The sequence below is a fragment of the Emys orbicularis genome, chromosome 1, assembly GCF_028017835.1.
Source record: "Emys orbicularis isolate rEmyOrb1 chromosome 1, rEmyOrb1.hap1, whole genome shotgun sequence".
NCBI lineage: Eukaryota > Metazoa > Chordata > Testudines > Emydidae > Emys > Emys orbicularis.
The window spans coordinates 93,488,241-93,507,126 of record NC_088683.1 but is presented as its reverse complement, the minus strand read 5'-3'; the positions used below and the strand labels follow the sequence as shown (position 1 = coordinate 93,507,126).

At 44.6% G+C, this 18,886-nt stretch overlaps 1 protein-coding gene and 1 pseudogene across 1 annotated transcript in view; both read left to right on the top strand.

Moving 5' to 3' along the window:
* Positions 1 to 18,659, top strand: part of PLBD1 (phospholipase B domain containing 1) — a 51,668-nt gene extending 33,009 nt beyond the window's left edge. The window contains exons 7-11 of the mRNA XM_065417412.1: positions 5,534 to 5,734; positions 5,848 to 5,988; positions 15,203 to 15,388; positions 16,437 to 16,543; positions 18,420 to 18,659. Of these exons, the coding sequence (XP_065273484.1) occupies positions 5,534 to 5,734; positions 5,848 to 5,988; positions 15,203 to 15,388; positions 16,437 to 16,543; positions 18,420 to 18,587 (803 nt within the window). The 3' untranslated portion in view covers positions 18,588 to 18,659. The remainder of the gene's footprint in view (positions 1 to 5,533; positions 5,735 to 5,847; positions 5,989 to 15,202; positions 15,389 to 16,436; positions 16,544 to 18,419) is intronic.
* LOC135890166 (myosin regulatory light chain 12A-like) lies at positions 2,893 to 4,209 on the top strand (annotated as a pseudogene).
* Positions 18,660 to 18,886: the final 227 nt, after the last annotated feature.

Here is an 18,886-nt window from a genome sequence, read left to right as displayed (position 1 = left end):
CTTGTGGGGGCCCCAGCAGGGCCCGGGGCAAATTGCCCCCTCCCCCCCCCCGGGCGGCCCTGTCTTGTACCTTTCGGTTATTTAGCCCTCTGGGGTCTACAGTGGAACCCACAGGTCCCATGTCACGGCTCCAAATGAAGACTGCAACCTTTTCCATGTACATGACCCACACCAGGCTATTACTTTTTCCCCTGAGCCAAGATAACTTTGACCTGAGAGAGCCAGCCAGCAAACTGTCTTGATAAAATACACTATATTCTGCCTAGTTGCAATCCTGCTATTAGCAACTTCTGGTTAATGGCAACATATTGTTGGGAACCAGTCCCATCTCATTAACATCAATGTTAATGGGATTTGGATATTAGCAACAGCATGCCGCTTATTAACAGCTTTTTTTGGAAGAAAGGGCCACCTGGGGCTGCAGCCTTGCAAACGTGCCTGCAGAAGGAAGCACTGGGATGTGCAAACTTGCCTGCGGCCAGTGCTTAGCATGTCCCAGCCACTTCCTTCTGGGGCTACATCCCAGCAAACTTGCCTGCACACAAGGACCCCAGGAGATAAAGACCTGCAGGCTGGGGGGGAGGTATGGGCAGCGCAGTAGCAGGGAGGGGAACTGCAGCCCGGATGTTGGAGCTGCACAGTACCTCTCTCTGTGCTCTCTGGGGGACTGCACACACAGAAGGAAGCACTGGGACATGCTGAGCTCCGACCCCTGGAGAGCACAGGGAAAGGTGCCGTGTAGCTCCGTGGGACCCAGTGCTCCCCTCCCCCTAGACAGATTTGCAGGGCTGCAGCTATGGAAGGCAAATCCCAGGACTTCCTTCTCTGGCTGTTTCTTCACAATCCTGCCTTCTGCTTATTAGTAACTGCTGGATAATAGCAATAAGCGGAATCTACTGTAATTGGAAACCCAAATCAGCTTAGAGTAAATATAAGTATTAATTGACATTTCACAGAAAGAGAAGGCATTAAAGGCATAAAACAGAGACAGACATCCCTCCAAGCCAGCCCTGATAATTAGTTTACAAAGTAATTCTAGATTATATCTGGCCTACCTCATGACAGAAAAGTCTTGGTTCTTCTACTTTCCAAAGCTGCTTCACATCCTTTGTAAGAAGTGAGGTGTCCTCCCAGAAAAAAAATATACCTCCTCCCCAGTTAGTGTACTGTTTGACCCCAACACAAGTCAAGTTGCCCAAGATAGCAGATCCTCCACATTGAGTTGCAATAAATACTCTTTTTTTGATTATAGCACCCTGTCTTTTGCAGTCTGGTAAATAGGTTGTTAGTTAACATTGGATCACAGCACATATTATGTTTTTGATTAAGCACCCTTTATTTTGTAGTTAGCAATAGATACAACTAGAGGGTCGTACACTTCATTGCTTATATAGGCCGAGCTGACAAATAGGGGTGGGGAGAGGTAGCAATGTACTCTTCATCTCTGAAACTGTAGCAGTTTTACAGGATACTGCCACAAAACCTACATTTTATTGTCAGTTTGTCTCAGCCGCTCCTCTTTGTCTCTTTGTTGATTTATCCGTTTCATATCAACAACCATTTCTCCTTGACGGTGCCCATTTGGTGCTGCAGGCAGAGGAGCCTGAGCAGTACCATTGTGACATCAGTGGTAACTCAGCCAGTTATCACTCACTCCCTTCAGTGACCTTAACTCTAACCATGCTGCCCGTATTGGTTCTCTCTCCCCTGGACACTGCCCATGTGACACTGCACACAGAGGAGCATTGTGACAACAGACACACAGAGAAATGCCATTGAGTTGAGTGTAAGGCCTGGCTTTGCTCGGCCAATTAAGATTTCAAAGCCAGGCTGAAATAAAATAAGTTCTGTGAAGAACTTCAAAAACATCTCACAAAACTAAGTGATTGGGCAACAAAATGGCAAATGAAATTTAATGTGGATACATTTAAAGTAATGCACATTGGAAAAAATAACCCAAACTATACATACAATATGATGGGGGCTAATTTAGCTACACCAAATCAGGAAAGAGATCTTGGAGTCATCGTGGATAGTTCTCTGAAGACGTCCACGCAGTGTGCAGAGGCAGTCAAAAAAGCAAACAGGATGTTAGGAATCATTAAAAAAGGAATAGAGAAAAAGACGGAGAAAATCTTATTGCCCTTATATAAATCCATCTTGAGGAGACCACATCTGTACGCAGTATTAATCTAAAAAAAGATATACTGGCATTAGAAAAGGTTCAGAGAAGGGCAACTAAAATGGTTAGGGGTTTGGAACAGGTCCCATATGAGGAGAGATTAAAGAGGCTAGAACTTTTCAGCTTAGAAAAGAGGAGAGTAGGGGGGATATGATAGAGGTATATAAATCATGAGTGGTGTGGAGAAAGTGAATAAGGAAAAGTTATTTACTTGTTCCCATAATATAAGAACTAGGGGCCACCAAATGAAATTAATGGGCAGTAGGTTTAAAACAAATAAAAGGAAGTTCTTCTTCACACACCTGAGGAGGATGTGAAGGCTAGGACTATAACAGGGTTTAAAAGAGAACTGGATAAATTCATGGTGGTTAAGTCCATTAATGGCTATTAGCCAGGATGGGTAAGGAATGGTGTCCCTAGCCTCTGTTTGTCAGAGGATGGAGATGGATGGCAGAAGAGAGATCACTTGATTATTACCTGTTAGGTTCACTCCCTCTGGGGCACCGGGCATTGGCCACTGTCGGCAGACAGGATACTGAGCTGGATGGACCTTTGGTCTGAGCCACTATGGCCATTCTTATGTTCTAAATAAATGATGCTTTAGCCACTGGGTTACCCCTGTGGAGAATACCACATGAATCTAAATACAGCCAATAAAATTAAAAATTCCACAGGCCAGGACCTGATTTCTGCAGCTGCTGTGGGAAGCCATGGACCATGGAGCCAAGCCTCAGGCAGGAACCAGAGCCTGGAGCTATCATGTTCCATTGGATGTGACACCCAGCATGTCTAGCAAAAGCACAAAGACAGCCAGGCAAGAAGTGGCTTCAGCATGGACTCTTCAATGTGTTTGCTGTGTGCAGCTCTGTTCAAGAATTCAAAGAAGGCCTTCAGTGTGAAAGATCAAAACAGAGACTGCTTTCTTGGTGAAGAAGACTTGCATAATATGCCTGCTTCCTTTGGAAAGACTCCCGCTAATGGAATCCCCACTCAGAATCACTTGGGCCCCCCTTCTGAAAGAGATAATTATAGGCATCTTTGAAGAAGAAAATGTACCCTCCAAACTAAAGCACACATTACATTAGCCAGCTGTCGAGTAGCCATTTCTGGACCCTGTGAATTGAGCCAGTTACTTATTGATATCTAACCTTCCATTTAAGCAAACTAATTGAGAGCCACCTCTAACTATACCGGTCTACTGACAATAATCCTGGACCCTTCCTGGTCAGGCTTTTGCCAGGACATGGAGCAGAGAAGCATTAGTCACATCACCAAAACCAATAGGTTCTGCCTAGAATGTGAGGGGCGAGGGGCCTGGAGGGAGCAGGAATGTGAGTGGCCCTGCTGGGGGGGAGTGGGGAGTGGCCCTGCTGGGGGGTTCTGGCTGAAGTGGGAACAAGCGCCCCGGTTGAGGGGGCAGGCTGGAGTTGGGGTGAAGAGTCTGGCTGGAATAGAGTGCGGGGGCCACTAAACTCATACCCAATTCTTACCCTTTCCCTAACCTTGAGATTTCTTCCTCACCCCTATATCCAGAGTGGCTCTGCTCCCCTGTTACAGGCCTTTTTAAAGTCGCTGCCTCACCTGTGTATTCTAAATGATGTCTAGAACATTCCTGTAATTCTGGAATTTATGGGATGCAGTGGTCAAAAGTTATTGCATTACATGCAGACAAACCGAGAAATGCCATCAAGTTAAGTGTAGGGCCTCACTTTGCTCAGCAATTAATAGTGCCATGATGAATGAGGCTCCAGGTCCTGGAAACTTCAGTTTCCTACATTGTTTGGAGATAAGCTAAATGGCGCTGATCCAGAAGATGTAATCAGATTGCTTGTGTTGGCTTTGATACAGGAGTGACAGAGTTCATTTGAGAAGTTTGTTTGAGAGATGCTGATAACGATGGGAGACTGGTTTACAGATAAAGTAGATGAATTGTACAGAGAGGCAACAATTGACCAAAAAAAGGCAATTTCAGTTACATCAAGCTCTCATGCATCCTTAAACATAGAGCAAAAGACAAGGATGAATGAATGGAACTCCAGCCATCTGCTGATATCTCTAGTTTTCACTTGTGCTTATTTCTGAGGGATTTTTCCCCTGGTTGAATTTGTAGCTTGCATTTAACTTTTTCTTTTCTCAGGATATTGATATATTCCAGGCCACACTGGCATATATGCACCTGTGTAATTAGACTGGAAAAGGATGACAGGTGATAGTTTATTGAAAAAGAATTGGAGGATAAAAATCAGTGAATATGAAAACCCAGGAAGAAATAATCCTTTCTGGCTTACCTGGATTTTGACGTTTTTGTAATTAAAAATTCCACTTTTAAATAACAATTTATTGTATAAATTAAGAATAAAATCAAAAATAACAGAAGATCTGACCTGCCTTGGAGGGGGGACCCAGCCAGCCAGACCACACACTACAAACAACCACACACTCTTAAGATCCTTGAAAGACATGTTATCCTAAAAGATGGCTTGTTTGAGTCAGGTCCATCAGACCACTATGTCTTCAAGGAGGAACAGGAACTGGCCTTTGCAGTCACATGGTAGGGGCTATTACTCCATTACAGGGCCTGAATATAGATATCTAAGGCTTGTCTACATAGAAATTGAAACCAACATAACTAAGTTGGTTTGTAATTAACAGCTTGAGTTATTTTGGTGCAAGCCTGTGTGTGGACACTTATTTCAGAGTAAGAATGTCCTATTCCGATATAATTTAAATTGGTAAAATCTACTTTTATTCCAAATAAGTGTCCACACACAGGCTTGCTCCCAAATAACTCAGGGTGTTAATTACAACTACAGACAAGTCCTAAGCATTTTGTACTGCCTCTCATCACTGGAGTATCCAAGTGTCTTCTGTGTAAAATAGACTAGCAAGAGAGAAGTCTCTTCTGACCTTTTTGGCATCTCTAGCTCTTCTGCCATATCTGATGATAGAAAGCTGTGCTTGGGGTAGGTTTTATTTGTTGCTGCATTTTGTTTTTTGGAACTAACTACTCAGAACTTCAAGCTCTAGCTATGAGTGTTCCCTGCCTGTTTTGTGCTTGCAAAAACCTGTTACCGCTGTATGTTCAGAGAACAATTATTTGTAGAGTAATTCTCTTCTAGGTGTACTCTAATCTGAGAAAAGCCAAGGAATCCTGTTTTATGAGAGAGGATAATGGCTTGAGCCTTCAAAATCGCTCTGGCTCTATTGGAGCACGTATGCCTGATGCATGTTATATGCCTTCTTTGTTTGAGAAAGGACCATCTTTTGGTTAAAGCATAGGACTGTGAGGCAGAGCTGGGGTCCATGTTAAGAGCCCACAAAGATAACAGGAAGTCTTCTGTTTTGTTTAAGGTTTTTTGATGTCTCTGGATGACTTTTACTTACTTGGCAGTGGCTTGGTAATGTTGCAGACCACAAACAATGTGTTTAACCAAACTCTACTTAAACAAGTGGTGCCCAAATCTCTCTTTGCTTGGCAGAGAGTCCGTATTGCCAACATGATGGCAGACAGTGGCAAAACCTGGGCACAAACTTTCTTAAGATGCAACTCTGGTAAGTAAGTTTATATGAACCTCTGACTAAAGAAAGCACTCCCTACTTTTTTTCCCCACCCAGCTTCTCCAGGCATTGGTGAAAGATCTAACCTCCTCCTAATTGCCCCCTAGGAACCTATAACAATCAATACATGGTCCTGGATATGAAGAAGGTTAAGCTGCAAGGGAGCCTGGATGATGGAGCACTCTATATCATTGAGCAGATCCCAACACTCGTGGAGTATTCTGATCAGACAAGTGTTCTCCGTAAAGGTAATCACTGCTTTGATAGCTTTAGGGTTAGGAAAATTCAACCATTTGCGCAAGCTGACAGGAGTGTTATTTTACATCTGGGAACGGTTTACGTTGGGTACTTGCACTGGGACTCCAAGTTGGGAAGCTTTTTGTGTAAATGTCACCTAGATCCCACTGGCAGTCATTTCTTGTGTGCACCTTGCTGTTCCATATGAAACTGGCTCCCACCTGCTGCACCTGAATGCAAATGGCTACCATGAGCATCTTTTTAGGATGTGCTGAAGGTAAGAATTGGTGATTTGTTCTTCTTTCCCTGACTTAGCTTTCTCCTGCATGGTTTCCCTCTGTACTGGAGCGCCTTTATTTTTTCTCAGAGGAGAGAGGAAGCATTTTTAATTAGTGCTGAATTATTGTGACATTGAGAGTCACTTGAACCTTTTTGTGATTGTCACCCCAGAGGGAAATGGGTTTAAAAGAAAAAAATGACTCCGATAGCCAGACTCAGTCTCTGAGCTGAGCATTCATGGGGCTGTGTCATCTAGCAAATATTTGCTCTCCAGAAGATGCCTTAAGCCCACAGCAAAGCTAGTAACAGGTTGACTGAAAATTGAACCCAAAGGCATCGTAAGAAATCATGCTAGCAGCCAGTATCAGCAATCAGGGCACATTCACAAGCATTTTCCAGGCACTTGTGTCTTTAGCGGGAAGTTTGAGCTCTGTCCACAGACTTCACTCTTTTATTTCCATTGTTCTATTGTGCAGTTGCACAGCTGAAGATGTGATGAGTTGCAGAATTGACCCACATACAATAACATTCATGAAGATGTATCAATCATAACTGTGGTGGTTCTGTTTTGGATTCCTGCCCTCTTCTCTAATTCAATGGAAGAGTCTAGAAGATTTTTGGTGCTATCACAATATAAATAATGCTTTTGGGGGGGGATGCTTATCATGAATAATCTATAAAATTTCTTCATCCATCTTACGTTTTGTGTACCTCTAATCCGCTGAAGCTGCAAAATAAGTGGTTTTTCTCCTTATGTTTCTCACTTGTCAAAATGGCTTAATTGGGAACAGACTAACAAATTGAGGCCTCATTAGTCCCCTCCGACTGGGGGAGCTCATTGCAGTTAGTGAAGTTTGCCAACTAGTGAATCTGATGTTGGCCATTGTGGACAATTGCTTCTCCCAGATCCTCACTGAGGATCTGAAACATGGCTACTTACATGGCATCTGGTTGTTCCTGCTGCTGAGTGGATGGGCTTAGCATCACTACTCCAGTGGCTCTTGCGAGGGGCTAGAAATGAAGGAGTCTAATAGCTAATCTCAAGTGGGGTAGCAGGAGAGAGGTCTTTAGAGAGGTGGTTCCTCCTTCCCCTTGCTCTGGGATTGTGACAGATACCTGAGTACGGTGCCAGGTGGTGATGGCAGAGGATGCATCAGTGACTGGGACCAGACCATCTGCCCTGCGTGATTGGTCCAAGCCTTTCTTAGACTGAGCTGGAACTGCTGTTGTGCAGTTGCATTTTGGACTTGTACTTGGCACATTCATTTTTGGCCTGCTTCTGCCAAGTCCTCATTTGTGAGGCCAGTTGCCTGCCCAGTATTATCCCTCCAGCCCATTTGGTTGATGATCTGTGTTTTTCCTAGTCAAGTCCCTCTGTCTCTGGACCAGATTAAGGTGTGTTCTCTGACTATGCTTCTGTCTCCAGGCCCCCTGGCCTGGCCATTCACTTGCACCATGTGTTCAGTTCAAGAGAACCTGGGGAAGTCTGATTCAGGTCGTCTGCTGGCTGGGGATGGTTTAAGCTGTTCTATGTGTTTCCAAGCCCTAAGTCTTTCCTGACTTACGCAGTTGAGCTACAGTCAGGGAAGCTGCTGGCCTCGTCCCCCACCTATAGCTACTTCCCAGAGCCTGTCTATAGTCAGGCTGTATTTGGACCTGACCTATCCCTCACTCCAGGATCTGCAGTCACTCCTCCCCATAGTTTGTACAGAATGTTCTGCCCTAAGCCGGGCCTAGGGGGATCCTTTTTAAGGTCTGGCCTAAACATTTGCCTGAGAGCCAAGCAAATAGACTCATGGCTTGTCCCTTGTCTCCAGATGAGCAGAACCCAGAATCCCTCTGTTTAGCAGCTTCAGGCAGCTGATCTCAGTGGCTATCTTCCTGCCCACCAGAAAGAGCAACTGAGAGAGGGTGGATCCAGTGCTGCCAATTGGCTCCTCCCCTCAGGTTGTCAGGGCTAGCAATGGCTCTGGTCAGTTAAGGGCCTGAAAAGTGATGGGTAACATCAGAAGTCATTGAGGAAATCCTGGTGTCATCCAAGCTGGTGGTCCATGAGTGGCCACACAGCAGGTGTGAGAGAGGAAGATAGAAAATGTGCAGTGAGGACTAAAGAGGTAAAGGAAATCAGAGCAGGAAGAGGAACAAGTCACGGCTAGTGCATTTACAAAAACAACCCACAAACTGAAATTTTTGCAAAAAACAGAAAGATCAACTCTGTATTTGAATGTTTCTTGTACCACATGTAGCAGATTTTAGGGAATGGTAGAGGCAGAGCCAAAAGATGGTTTCATTGTGCAATTCAGAAGCACTTGGGAAAACTAAAAGCATGTAATTTTTTAAAAGAAGTTTTTTAGCTGTTGTTTATGGCTAAGTTTAAAAGGATTGGAGGCTTTAGAGGAGAGAATATGCAGGAGTGGAAAATGAAATGAATTGTGAGGCTTAAACAACCTACTGCTTTGGGAAAATGTTTGTGTGTTTAAATGTTGGAATAAATAACATTTTACATTACGTGCTTTGATAACATGGCCATTTCCCAAGTATCATGTTTTGCATATGTTGGATCAAGCACAGTACAAATCAACCATTTCCTGGAGTCTGAAATACATACACCACTTCTTCTTCTCATCCCAAAGCCTGGGGAGCAGTCCAGCACCGGCATTCATTCCTGTCTGTGGCCTGTCCCTCCATTAAGCCCAGCCTGGTCATGTCTCTGCATACGATTTCCTGCCATGTAGTTGGTGGCCAGCCTTCAGGTCTGACTGACTGTGGTTGTGTTTGCGTTATTTTCCTTGGCATCCTGTTTGTCTTCTAAGATGTCGTCATTATTGTAATCTTTCTGATTGCAGCCAATCCTATACCATCACTTCACATCCTGCTCCTTCTAACTTCTTCAGTTGTCATAATATCATTCCACAGTAACCTGCCATCTTCCAAAGAACTCTCATCTCTGTTACTTCCAGCTGCCTTCTGATGTCTGTTGCATTTAACGCAGCTGCTTCCAGACCACAGTGTAATACTGCTAGTACATTGGTTTGATTCATTTTGGTGCCAAACAATGTTTTTATCAGTCCATAATTTCATCAACTTCTGTGTAGCTGTTGTAGCATGTCCTTTTAACCTCATCCTTGATGGAACTGTTGGCACTGATCAATCTTCCTCAGTACATATAAGGTTTTACTTGTTCTATGACTTCACCACTGCTGCATTTCAACACTTTATATATTGTCCCTTTTCCAAGATGCAACCACTTCATCATCTTGGCATTTATTGTAAGTTCAAGTCGACTACACCAATTTTCCAAGGTAGTGAAGAGTGTCATCTTCAATTCAAACATGTCTGCTAGTTGTACAGTGTTGTTTGCATGAGCTAAAGAGCTTAACTTTAGATCACCGAGCGTCATGCCCTCCAACTTATATACCATTTTTAACGTCCAATTTAAGAACATGATGAAAAGTGATGGTGATTCCATGCCCCCTTGTCTTACACCAAACTTTGACTTGAACCAGTTGCTTAATTTTCCACCAGTTCTTATGGCACTACAGGAATCTTCGTACATAACTTTTATAATTGCAGTTATTCTATCTGGAACTGCATATGATTTTATTACTTTCCATAATGCTTCCCTCCAAACCAAATCAAATTTCTTCATGAAGTCGATGAAAAGAGCAAACATCTTTAATCCCCATTCTCGCTTTTTTTCCATCAGCTGTTGGAGTGTGTGTCGGATCAATTCAACTTTGGCCTGGTATGAAGCTACACTGTTCCTTGCCTGCTGCTACTTCTAAAACTGGCCACAATCAGTTGACAATTACTTTCATCATGATTTTTCCAGTACTGATAATAAGCTTATACCTCTTCAATTATTCAAATTGGCAGGATCTCCTTTCTTCAGGATTGGTACAACTATTGCCTTTACCCAATGATCAGGTACTTTCTCCTGCTTCCAGACCTTATATATTTTTCTAATGCTTTGATAGCACTTATTCCACCAGCTTTTAGCAGCTCAGCTGTTATGTTATCTATTCCTTCAGCGTTCCCATTTTTAACTGCTTCATTGCTCTTTCTATTTCTTTTTCAGGTGGTGGTTCAGTGCTTATATCCATTCTGCCCTGTTCCTCTGGCATGTCTAGAATGCTTGCATCTGGAAAAATTACACTGTTTAGCACTTTGTCAAAATGCTCCTTCCATACTTCCAGGAACTCTTCGATATTTGTTGTTGGTTCACTGGTAGCATTTCTTACTACTTGCATCGTTGACTTGATTGTGTTTCTGTACAATTTAACCTTTTTGTATATAGATGGGAACTCTGATTTCAGACCAGGGCAGATAGGGCTCATTTCACCTCTTTAGGCAAGTCTGTCTCGGAGAAGGAAAACTGATTTCAAATCCAAGCGGTCCAAGCTTGTTAGCCTTGAAGGGCAAGTAAGGTGGAACTGCTGATTGTGCCTGTTCCTAGCAGGCCAGCAGGCTATCACATTGTGCTTCCATGAGCTGCACAGGGTAGAATGTGCTAACAAGCCATTACATCTGAAATTGATTTGTTATAGAAACAATACTACAAGCCAGACTGATTTATATGGCCTAACAAATGGAAATGGTCATGGATTTTGGTTAACAGCTAAATATATTATACATAGTGCAATCTGGAATGTTAGAACTGTTTGCTTCCGGCCAGACTGAGCTAGTAGTGGAGGACTTAAGGAAGTTACACATTACCTTTGCTGCCAAACAGGAGACACGTTGGCCGGGTACAGGAGAGTTCACAATTGGACATTATACTTTCCTTTATTCAGGACACTCAGGTGGACAAGCAAAGCATAGGGATGGGGTTGCAATAGCAGTGCACAAGAGAATAGTTACTTCAAATAATAGCTGGAAACCAGTGTCTGAGCAGATTGTCATAGCAAGGTTTACTACTGCCTACAATAAACTATGCATAACTGTAACCTGTTGTTATGCACCACCAGAAGCAGCAGAAGTGGAAGAGAAGGATGGATTGTTACAACAGGGGGATAGCATTGTAGTTGAGATTCCTGATCATGATATGATTTTTATAATGGGAAATATGAATGCAAAGGTTAGTAGTGGACATGGTAAGCAAATTAATAAAGTTGGGACCACATGGTATCAGGATGGCAAACGAACTTGCTGTGAGATACACAATCTGATTATTGCTGGTACTTGTTTTTTTCCTGAAGATATGCACAAGATTATGTGCAATTCAGCAGATGGTCAAACTAAAAACCAGACTGACCACATTATTATCCGTAAAATGCATAAAAGGGCACCTTTGAATGTTAGTCTATAGAGGTGCAGGATGTGGCTGTGATCATGAATGACTAAGGGGAAAAATTAGTAGTAAGTTAAAATCCAAGAAACAGAGGGGTGTAACTGGAGCCACATTTGATCTTGATAAAGCTGGCTATGTGAGAGAGGCGTACAAGTTGATGCTTGCGAGGCGTTTCATTAATTTGTGTTTGATGAAGAAATCTCACTACAGACTGAATGGGAAATATTCAAGGAAGTGATACAAAATACAGTGGAGGAAGTTATTGGAAGACGTAAACAAACAAGGAAAAACTGGACATGCCATGAAACAAGAACGTTACAGGAAAAGTGTAAACAAGCCAAGATTGATGGGAAAGTGGAAAAATAAGTGTTGTAGTTGCCCAAAGCAGTGAAGAAATCACAAAGATTGGACAAGCAAAAGTTCTGGAAAGAAGAGACTCAACAATGAAAGGTGGTGTCAAGAGAACAATATATACACTGCAGCATCAAAATAATAGTCCTCAAAGCATTCTTGCAGCGCGAGTGAGCTGAATGACAAGGGACTCAAGACTTATTTTAAGGGAAAGCTGGAGCAAAGAGGAGAATCTTGCAGTGTTCATTAAAGTTGTCCAGACTTGGGCTTAGACACATTTCTAAGTGTATTTCTCCATTGCAACCAACACTTGTCTCCTCTGAGCATCACCTATGGGACAGGCAGATGACGTGCTCCCGCAAAACACAGGTGATGCTGCAGAGTAAAGGTGGAGAGGCGGTCTCTGAAAGCCAAGATCCAGATAGCAACAAGCACCTTGAGTTTTAGTTACAAGTGAACTGGCAGCCAGTGCCGAGCTCAGAGCAAAGGGGCAATATGCTCTAACCTCCCTGTCCTACTCAAAAGTCAGGCAGCTGTGTTTGTACTAGCTTAAGCTCCTAGGTGACCTTCAGGGGTAGCCCTAGGTACATCAGGTAGCAGTAATGGAGACCTTAAGGTGACAAAGACACGAATTGTTGAGGCGAGGTTCATATCTGAGAGAAAAGGATGCAATTTCTTAGCCAGCCTTAAATGCAGAAGGATTTGCTGGCCACTGCCGCTGTCTTTGGCCTCTGGAGCAAAGATGAGTCAGGTAAGACACCGAGATTGTGAACCTCTTACTTTGCATCTACATAGCCCCTTCCATCCAAAGATCTCACAGCACTTTGCAAATAGTAATGAATTAAGCCTTCCAGCACCTGTGCGAGGTTGGCAAGTATTATCCCCATTTTATAGATGGGAAAACAGAGTCCCAAGAGGTTGTCTGCCTGCAGTCAGAAAGCATGTTGGTATTAAAGCCAGGAATAGAGCCAAGATTTCTGGACTCTTGAGTCTTGTGCATTAACCACAAGACAGTCCTTGGCTCCCCACACAACACTCAGTACAGTCCCTTGCTGCTTCACAATCAGGAAGAGTAAAAAAGAAAGTTCCTCCTAGAGACCCAGCAGAGTCCCTGCTCTACGCATGGGCCAGCCTCCCCCCATACTCCCAGCTCTACATAGTGCTCATTGTGCGCTCTGCATGGCCTAGCCTGCAGCAACGGCAGGCCTCTATCTGGAGCAGAAACTCACCCGGGAGCTGGTACATGAGGGCATTGCACTGTGTAGGTGGGATTTACAGCCTTGCAAAAGCAGGGAATGGTGAGGAGAGGCTTTACTCGAGGAGAACTTAACGTGGGTTACTTTGCTGTAGTTTTTAAATATAGTGCTTTCTGGGTGGGGATGCAGAGGCATCTGCATTCTTTGCCTTCCTTTGAGACAGTACAACTGTAGAATTTATTGCTAAATAATAATTAACTCCCTTCTGTTTGGAAATGAACGTGCCTGAAAGCTGGCCTGCCCGTATCTTGCCAGCTGCTTCTTTGGAGGATGGCTCAAGTGCATTAATCTACGGAGGACATCTCTCTTTTACTGCGCAGAGAAACATGTGACACTGGATGTTCCCTTCAACTAAGTTACGTGTCATGTCAGCCAATGCAGGCTGTACAGTTATACAGGACACCCACTTCTGTGCCACGTATGTATTGAGACATAAGACTGCAAATCACCTACTCAGAGAAGTGCATGGCTTTGACATATTGGCCACTAGTTCAAAACTTTATATGTCTAAACGCTTGGTTTGTATTTTTGTAACAGTTGCCTAATGAGCCCCAACTTATTATTTGAGCATCAACCAATCAGATTCCCCCACTCCAACTCCTCAGAACAAGGGGTGATACATCAGTCAGTATTTAGGTGAGAGACCTCCAAGCAAAACCCTGGGTGTTGATGACTCAGTAGGTGGCAATCTCCCTTTGTCAGTAGCAAACCAGTGCCCTTGGCTGGTGATAAAGGTTGCTGTGTAGCTCTAGGTGCCACATTTCAGCATATGCCATCCCATTACCTCCCCCTTCCCCCATGGGGGAAAAGACTACATTACTGTACATTTTTAATTGACAGAAAAGGATCACGTTTTAATTCTCCTAGGATTACACTTCAGAGCCAGGTCCTGTCTATTTATGGTCCTGAATGATCCCATGGCATTTTTTTTGCAAACTTAGGAGCATCCTAACTTATTTGTACTACAGACAATTGCATTCTGCCTACCTAATAATCTCCCTGTAATTTCAGTTGGATACACTAATCTTTAAAGGTACTTTCATGACAGGATTGTCTTGACCTTTGTCTTATGTGAGATAGGACAGAACTCTCCTGGCTCTAAGTCTTTTGGCTTTGGGCTCGCTGAGGCAATGATGGTGGTGGCAAGTGCAAGATTCCCTTTCTCTCTCTTATTGATCAATATGCACCATCAGCTACCACAACCTTCTAGCCTTCTCCACTCTGGCTCTCACCTGTTTCTCTGGGTATCCTTTTTTGTTGATCTGCTTTCCGGTCAGGTCTATAATAACAGTTAGTTCTGTGGCTCCTTTCTGGGTTACTTGAGTCGAAGGCTGCTGGCCTCTTTGGTTTCATGGTTTGTTTTGCTGTGACCTCTCTTTCTGCTTGTTGTTTCAGGGCCTTAATTGTATCCCTGATGTCTTGGGTGCCTGTTGGTTCAGTGCCTTGGCACATGATTTTTTCCTCACTTCTGAGTTTGTTTGGTGCTTTGGCACATTTCTCAACTTTCCAGCATGCCGCTTTGATGCATCTATTTGGTGTGCGAGGTTGGTGGGCTTTTCATTTTAGGAATCATTTTTTCTTTCAAGAAAGAAGCTCACTGGCTTCAAGATGTGCTTGCAGGAGACACATGTTACTGTGGATGAGCACTATTGCTGCATCCTCTGTTTCAGCAGATCATGAGGGTGCACAGGTGGTCAGCTCTGCCTGTGGGCACTATTTAGACCTGAACCTCTCAGACCTCCCCTCGAAGCACCACAAGATACTTCTGTAAGTCTAGCCTGCAACTGGCTCAAACTTGCTTTGTGGGATAAGCCTTCAAAGTGGAAACCTGAGGCCTGAGACTCTGTTAGCACCGTCTCTCCAGTGGAATTACTTGTGAATTAACTCACCTGCTCCCAATGGCGACTGATATGTTGTGCTGCTGTCAGACTGGATCTAGCTCCTGTTCCCTAGCTGGCATTGTTAAGGCAACATAGCAATTGAAACATTTTTTTAAACGAGTGCACAGTTTGTTTAATTAAACAACAGAATGGGTTGTCTCCCTTGCAGGCTACTGGCCTTCTTACAACATCCCTTTCCATGAAACCATCTACAACCTCAGCGGGTATGCAAAGTACGTTGAGAAATACGGCTTGGACTTTTCTTATGAGCTGGCTCCCAGAGCAAAAATCTTCCGACGGGACCAAGGGAAAGTGACTGACTTGGAGTCCATGAAGTATATAATGAGATATAACAGTAAGAAGCCCATTTGTTTTCCTTTGATCTGATTTTTATTATTTATTGTTTGTATTATGGTGTTGCCTAGCAGCCCCAGTTATGGCTCAGGACCACATTGTGCTCAGTGTTGTACAAACATAGGACAAAGAGACAGTCCCTGCCCTGAGGTGCTTACAATCTAGGTATGAGATAAGACTTGAAAATCTTTTTTTGTTTTTTTTGTTTTTTAAACCCCGTGCACCAACAGAATTAGGAGACTTGCTAAGGCTCTCTGGGGAGAACTGTTCTTGAGCACAGTTGGAGCAAGGAAAGGGTCTTGCAAAGCCTTAAGTACCAGGCAATGTGTCTATAATACTAACATAGAGGATTTAGCATAACATCTTTTTAAAAGACTCCTTTAACTTTCCCCTCTCAGAAGGAATGTGCTTCAATGCAATCGGTTTTTTGGGGATCGACTTACCGCGTCTAGTGAAGACGCGGTAAAATCGATCCCTGATCGCTCTGCCGTCGACTCCGGAAATCCACCTCGGCAGGAGGCGGCAGCGGAGTCGGCGGCAGCGCGGCAGCGGTCGACTTTCCCGCGTCCTCACCGCTAGGTAAGCCGACCTAAAATACGCAACTTCAGCTACGGTATTCACGTAGCTGAAGTTGCGTATCTTAGGTCGGACCCCCGCTGCAGTGTAGACCTAGCCTGAGTAGCAATACACTATTGCAATCAGATGGGCATAGTTTTCTCCCACTCCCCGATTTCCTGCAATTGCAGGGGGTATTGCTAGACCTTGCTCCTTGCCATCTTCATTTTTAGTTTCTTGTTTTGTAAACTTTTTTCTTCTGTTCTAGACTAAAATATTAAGACCAGAGCTGCTCACTACCTTTTCTCTCCTGATCCCTCCCCCATTCTCTTGTACGAGTTGGCTTGCTCTCATTACAACTTCTCAGGTAGGGTTGCATCAGCTTGCAGAATATTCCATTCAGGACTCTAAGGGAGGAGCCCTTAGCCCCTACTGGGGATGGCCCTGGGAGTAGACTGACTTGATTTCTTTTCTCTTCCCCATTTATTTCCCAGACTACATGAAGGAGCCCTATGCCAAGCTCAATCCGTGCAACACTATCTGCTGCCGCGAAGACCTGAACCCTTCTCTCCCAGTGCCAGCAGGCTGCTATGACTCGAAGGTAAAGACCCCTAGAGCCCATGGCCTGCCTTACATACTGTCTGAGTGAAAGCAGGGCGCCTGCTCTGGACCTGCCAACCAAGTCTTCATACTCTGCAGAAGATGGTTCCCAGTCTGCCCCTTCTGTCCCCCAAACTGCGACAGTGGGGGAGAGTCAGGAATAAAACACTATCCTGGGCAACACTTCTTACCAGCGATTAAAGAAAAGCATCTGCAGGGCAGGGTTATGGGAGACTGGCTGCTGTATTTGCCTACTTAGCCAGGGCCCTGCCAGCCTAACTGACTGCTCTGTACAGTGTTATGTGGTCTCTAGGATCTCTGATCCTCTGCACCATCTGGGAATAGCTAATCCTTTGGAAAGCAGCTAATTGCCAGGGTTTCCTGAGGCCACAAGGGAGTGCTGTGGGGTGGAGGGGAAGCACCTGTCTGCTGTGAGTCTTGGTTGGCCCCATCTCCTTCCTGCTGCCTCCACTCCCTGCAGCTGCATTCCGGTCCTTCTCTTCCAGGTTTCACTGGGAGAGCCAGGGTCAGTGCTAGCTGGGGTGAGGTCAGTCTCACTTAAACACAGGGAGCAAGAGGGGTGGAACCAGATGGCAGAGGGAGGTGAGGTCAGTCTCACTTAAACACAGGGAGCAAGAGGCGTGGAACCAGATGGCAGAGGGAGGTGAGCCATACGTTTTGTGGGTGGGAGGATGCAGGAACCCGAGGTACGTGGGTACATACTTATCCTATGTATCCAGGTGCAGAATGCTGTGGTGAGACTGCTCACCCTTAGGGCACTAAGGGTTCATACCCAAATTCGATTAAAGCCCGGCAGTAGGTAGGGCTCAGGAGTGTACTTGTCACTCAAAGGCCCTGGAGCCCTCAGTGATCTTATTTTCAGGGTGGCACAGAGGGAATGGGAATTTGCCAAGCAGCTGTCTGCTCTCATTAATGGAAACCATGTGGCCAGTTCCCTGGAACCATGCAGGAATGTTTCTTCCTCCTGACCCCCAGTGACCCCTGTGTTTGCTAATGCCTTACTCTTCAGTGAGTCATTTTGCTCTAGACTTAACCTGTATAATTATTCTCAGCACGAAGTTGGCAAAGGTCAGGTAGCTTTTAGTTTTAACCCATGATTCAGTAAAAAGGACTGATTTTTACAGGCAGGATTTATGGCAGCTTTGTTCTTAGTACAAATGCTAGGTAAGTTAATACTAACCCTTAAAACACTGACAAGGTCTAAGGTGTTTTAGCCTGTCAGGGCTAGCCCGTTTCCGGGATTGTGTGTGAGGCTGCAAGGACAGGCAGCATCAGAAATCTTTGGCAGACCCAGTTCTGAGGATTTCCACTCTTCCCTGGCTTGCCTGACTTTTGTCAGATAGCAGGGCTCAGCAGGGACCCCAGGGGCCTCCGTTCTGGCAGTTACACGTGGTGCAGAAATGTGAGTGGGAAGGTGGCTAGGAGGCTTTATACCACATGTACCTCCCTGTATTTTCTCACCAAATCCCCCAGGGGGCTATTGCAGCAGCCAAGAACAGCTGGAGCACAGCACTGTTTTGGCCATGTCCCCTCCCCACCAGCTGGGGAGACCCTTACGCTGGGGGTATTCCCCAGGGGGCAGATCGGCTGCCTTTACATCAATGGGGCTGTAAGTCACCTTGGGTCCTTGGTTTCTTAAGGTGTGGGCAATGCTTGGTTTAAAAAACCTTTCTGTTTGGGGGGATGTTGCTTGAACTAGCATAAGTTTTCCTCTGCTCAGTTTCTTTCCTTTACTCCTGCGTATACCCACTTGGACCAACCTGAGCAATGCCCTCCCTCTCCATAGTTTTTAAACACTTAAAATGTGATAGAACAATGTATCCTCTAGCTATAAAATCCTGCCCTGTCCTTCACAGGTGGCAGATTTCCATATGGCTTCGGTGTTTGCAGCCTGTGCTGTCAATGGCCCACCTGTAGAGGATGGGCTTCCTGTTTTCAGCTGGAAACAATTCAATGGGACCAGGCATCAGGGTCTGCCAGAATTCTACAACTTTGACTTCGTCACCATGAGGCCAATCCTGTGAAACTGGTATCAGGGTTTATGAAAAAATATTTTTCCTTTTTTGAATACTTTCATTCTCCCACAAAATAAAACATCCTTTAAGTCCCTGTGTTTGTGCCTTAACTGCCCTCTGCTTTCCTAGCTTCCAGAGCTTTGTTCTGTGAGGCAATGGGCTTGGGGAGGCACCATCTAATCAGTCCTATAAGAACATAGTAACTACCACGGGCTATTCACAGATTGCAGTCGAAGAATGAGAACAATGTCACAAACCAGCAATGAATGAGGAGGCTCCTTGGGCAAGTCACTTCACTTCTCTGTGCC